Below are 4,648 nucleotides of genomic sequence, written 5' to 3'. Positions count from 1 at the left end.
TACACACATTCACACAGATACATACGTACACACATTCACACAGATACATACGTACATACATTCACACAGATCGATACCTACATACATTCACACAGATCCATACCTACATACATCCACACATATCCATACCTACATACATTCACACATATCCATACGTACATACATCCACACAGATCCATACGTACATACATCCACACAGTTACATACGTACACACATTCACACAGATACATACGTACATACATTCACACAGATACATACGTACATACATTCACACAGATCCATACCTACATACATCCACACATATCCATACCTACATACATTCACACATATCCATACGTACATACATCCACACAGATCCATACGTACATACATCCACACAGTTACATACGTACACACATTCACACAGATACATACGTACATACATTCACACAGATACATACGTACATACATTCACACATATCCATACGTGCATACATCCACACATATTCATACATACATACATCCACACATATTCATACGTACATACATCCACACATATCCATACGTACATACATTCACACAGATCCATACGTACATACATTCACACAGATCCATACGTACATACATTGATCCATACCTACATACATCCACACATATCCATACGTACATACATTCACACAGATCCATACGTACATACATTCACACATATCCATACGTACATACATTCACACATATCCATACGTACATACATTCACACAGACACACACGTACATACATTCACACAGATCGATACCTACATTGTGTGGATGTATGTACGTATGGATCTGTGTGAATGTATGTACGTATGGATATGTGTGGATGTATGTACGTATGTATCTGTGTGAATGTATGTACGTATGTATCTGTGTGAATGTGTGTACGTATGTATCTGTGTGAATGTGTGTACGTATGTATCTGTGTGAATGTGTGTACGTATGGATCTGTGTGAATGTACGTACGTATGGATCTTATCCATACGTACATACATTCACACAGATACATACGTACATACATTCACACAGATACATACGTACACACATTCACACAGATCCATACGTACACACATTCACACAGATACATTATACTGGATATAATTACATACAATTCAACCTAGAATATACCATTATTTGGCTATAGACCCTGGCAGGTTCTGCGTGCACACATACAAAGAACCAGAACAAAGCACTGTCTTCATTATGAGCGCGCCCTGGTGATGATATAGGGATAACTTGTGTTACGTTAGTATATCTTTATTAATCAGTAAGATATGATAAGGAGTTAGTGGTATCGCTGTCTTGTTAATTAAATATACAAAAGAACGGAAACCCTACAAACCTGCTACACGAAGATTTACAACCCCATCAGCTGAGTCGCCGTTCGGACCCCACGCAGTGCAGATGTAGGATCCCTCATCTACACTCTTGTGAGCAGCGTGCAGGACAAACTCCCCCGTGTCTTTCAATGTATGGCGGCTGCTGGAGGGAAGAACATCTTTCCCTGATGAGTATTAAACAAAACATCAATCATTAGTGGCAGTTCTGACTGCTATAATAGGCCTGTTGTGATGAATAAAATTACATTAATCAAACCAGTACATCTACGTCAAAACACTTAGGTATCTTGGGAAGAACCACAAGTAAGCAGTCTAAAATTAAACACAGAAGTATATAGATATAAACGTGAAAGTGATAGAAATTATCGTGTAATTAATTAATGGTCACCACTTATCGTGCAATTAATTAAAGGTCATCACGTTACCGTGTAAATAATTAAAGGTCATCACGTTATCGTGCAGTTAATTAATGGTCATCACTTATCGTGCAATTAATTAAAGGTCATCACGTTATCGTGCAGTTAATTAATGGTCATCACGTTATCATGTAATTAATTAATGGTCATCACGTTATCGTGTAAATAATTAAAGGTCATCACGTTATCGTGTAATTAATTAATGGTCACCACTTATCGTGCAATTAATTAAAGGTCATCACGTATCGTGTAAATAATTAATGGTCATCACGTTATCGTGTAATTAATTAAAGGTCATCATATTACAGATTTTACGCATAAAACAGTTTCAAATAAGGTTAAAAATATATTCTTTCAATTTTCAAACTAAATCTTTATTTCATTGTTGCTATTAGAAATTCCAGTAATTAAAAACCTTTGTAAATACCATGTGCACGCTGAGTTTGATTATTTATATCTATTGGTACATAACACATTGAAACCGTTATCCAAACTTTAGTCGAAGAACATACCAATGTTTGTCCTTCTCTATGGATGAAAATATTCAGTACAGTAGGCATGTCGCTGTATCAAATTTCTTTTCTTTAAGTAAACATTTGTCATTTTAATATGTATTTACACAGTCAACTATAACCTTTCTTTACTTACATTTATACTACGTATTTTCACCCTTCTGTTTACACTTTGAATTAAGTATTCTTCACACAGACACCAGACAGCTATCCCACTTTTACTTGCATTTATACTACGTATTTTCACCCTTCTGTTTATACTTTGAATTAAGTATTCTTCACACACACACCAGACAACTATCCCCCTTTTTATTTACTTATAATTTAAACTACGTATTTTTCACCCTTCTGTTTACACTTTGAATTAAGTATTCTTCACACAGACACCAGGAAACTATCCCACTTTTTACTTACATATTAAAATATGTTATTTCACCCTTTTCTTTACACTTTAAGCTACACGTTCTTTATACGCACACATCAGGCAACTATCCCCCTTTTTACGTACAATTTAAACTACGTATTTTGACCCTTTTATTTACATTTTAGCTAGGTGTTTTTCACACACACACCAAGCAACTATCCCCTTTTTACTTACATTTTAAACTACGTATTTTGACCCTTTTATTTACATTTTTAGCTAGGTGTTTTTCACACACACTTACATTTCAAACTACGTATTTTGACCCTTTTGTTTACATTTTTAGCTAGGTGTTTTTCACACACACTTACATTTTAGACTACGTATTTTGACCCTTTTGTTTACATTTTTAGCTAGGTGTTTTTCACACACACTTACATTTTAAACTACGTATTTTGACCCTTTTGTTTACACTTGTAGATAGGTGTTTTTCACACACACACCAGGCAACTATCCCCTTTTTACTTACATTTTAAACTACGTATTTTGACAATTTTATTTACATTTTTAGCTAGGTGTTTTTCACACACTCACACCAAGGTATTATTATTTTTGTTGTTTAGGCCTACTCCCACTTATCGTTGAAAATCGAGTTATATTTAACACAATAGCTACTCAGTGGTATTTTCTTCTTCCAACAACGATAATTAGAAGTTTCACTCTCCTACGTTTACACACTGTTCAATGTACACGTTAGCATCTCTTGTTCCCATAGAAACTGAATATCATGCACTAAAAATAAAGTTAGCATTATAACAGAGCCGGCAGACAGACACCGGCAATCTTCTCGTTAATATTATAATACTCATACCGGTAGTCATTCTAGTTTTAATATTAGTTTCGAATGTGACTGTGGCCAGAAATTATTCAACATCTTTTGTTTCTATGGAAACGTCAGAAAATTCTATCCGTTGGTGAAATAATCAATCTTACCTTTCTTCCAAGAGAAGGTGACCAAAGGATATCCAGCCACTGGACATTTAAAATGTTCTGTCGCTCCCGCAATGATAGTTCTGTCGCGAGGCGGTAGTGCGGTCGGCGGGCCGTAAATCTTTACCGGAGCCACGCTTGCAACTTTCCCGCCATCGTTTTCCGCGATGCACGTGAAGTCACCGCCGTCGCCTAGTTCCGCTTGCGTGATATTCACGTAACTGTGAACCGTGTCTTTTTCTGTAACAAAGTCTCCTTGTCGAACTCTCCGGCTCTCCGGTATAACTTGTTTATTTAGTGTCCACGTGATTTTGGGAAGAGGCTGTCCCTGGGCCACGCATTTTAGTGAAATATCGGAACTTGGGTAAACAATCTCTTCTCGAAAAGTTTCCAAAAATTTGGGTTTCACCGCTGAAAAACAAATTCAAAACTATTACGAAGGAGTTTAACTTACGAATGGCTTCATTGTGGAATGTAGCTCAAGAATGAGTCTGTTCTTGTTTGTTTCTTTATAAACTGAACATCTCCAAATTAAACAACTATTTGTTTATAAACTGAACGTCTCCAAATTAAACAGTTGTTTGTTTATAAACTGAACATCTCCAAATTAAACAGTTTGTTTGTTTATAAACTGAACATATTCAAATCAAGCAGTTGTTTGTTTATAAACTGAACATCTCCAAATTAAACAGTTTGTTTGTTTATAAACTGAACATATTCAAATCAAGCAGTTATTTGTTTATAAACTGAGCATCTCCAAATTAAACAGTTGTTTCTTTATAAACTGAACATCTCCAAATTAAACAACTATTTGTTTATAAACTGAACATTTCCAAATTAAACAGTTGTTTGTGTATAAACTGAACATTTTCAAATTAAACAGTTATTTGTTTATAAACTGAACATCTCCAAATTAAACAGTTGTTTGTGTATAAACTGAACATACTACCAAATTAAACATTAGTTTGTTATAAACTGAACATCTCCAAATTAAACAGTTGTTTGAATTATAAACTA

General features: G+C 35.0%; 1 protein-coding gene across 1 annotated transcript in view; it reads right to left on the bottom strand.

Moving 5' to 3' along the window:
* Positions 1-1,354: 1,354 nt before the first annotated feature.
* LOC111083665 (Down syndrome cell adhesion molecule-like) overlaps positions 1,355-4,648 on the bottom strand; it is a gene marked incomplete at its 3' end in the record, with an annotated part of 16,546 nt that continues 13,252 nt past the window's right edge. The window contains exons 3-4 of the mRNA XM_022380314.1: positions 3,635-4,042; positions 1,355-1,516 (exon numbers count right to left, since the gene is read on the bottom strand). Coding sequence (XP_022236022.1) covers positions 1,355-1,516; positions 3,635-4,042 — 570 coding nt within the window. The remainder of the gene's footprint in view (positions 1,517-3,634; positions 4,043-4,648) is intronic.

Source organism: Limulus polyphemus, unplaced genomic scaffold (genome assembly GCF_000517525.1).
Source record: "Limulus polyphemus unplaced genomic scaffold, Limulus_polyphemus-2.1.2 Scaffold10591, whole genome shotgun sequence".
Classification (NCBI taxonomy): Eukaryota; Metazoa; Arthropoda; class Merostomata; order Xiphosura; family Limulidae; genus Limulus; species Limulus polyphemus.
The sequence above is the reverse complement of the archived record's forward strand: the minus strand, read 5'-3'. Positions and strand labels throughout refer to the sequence as shown.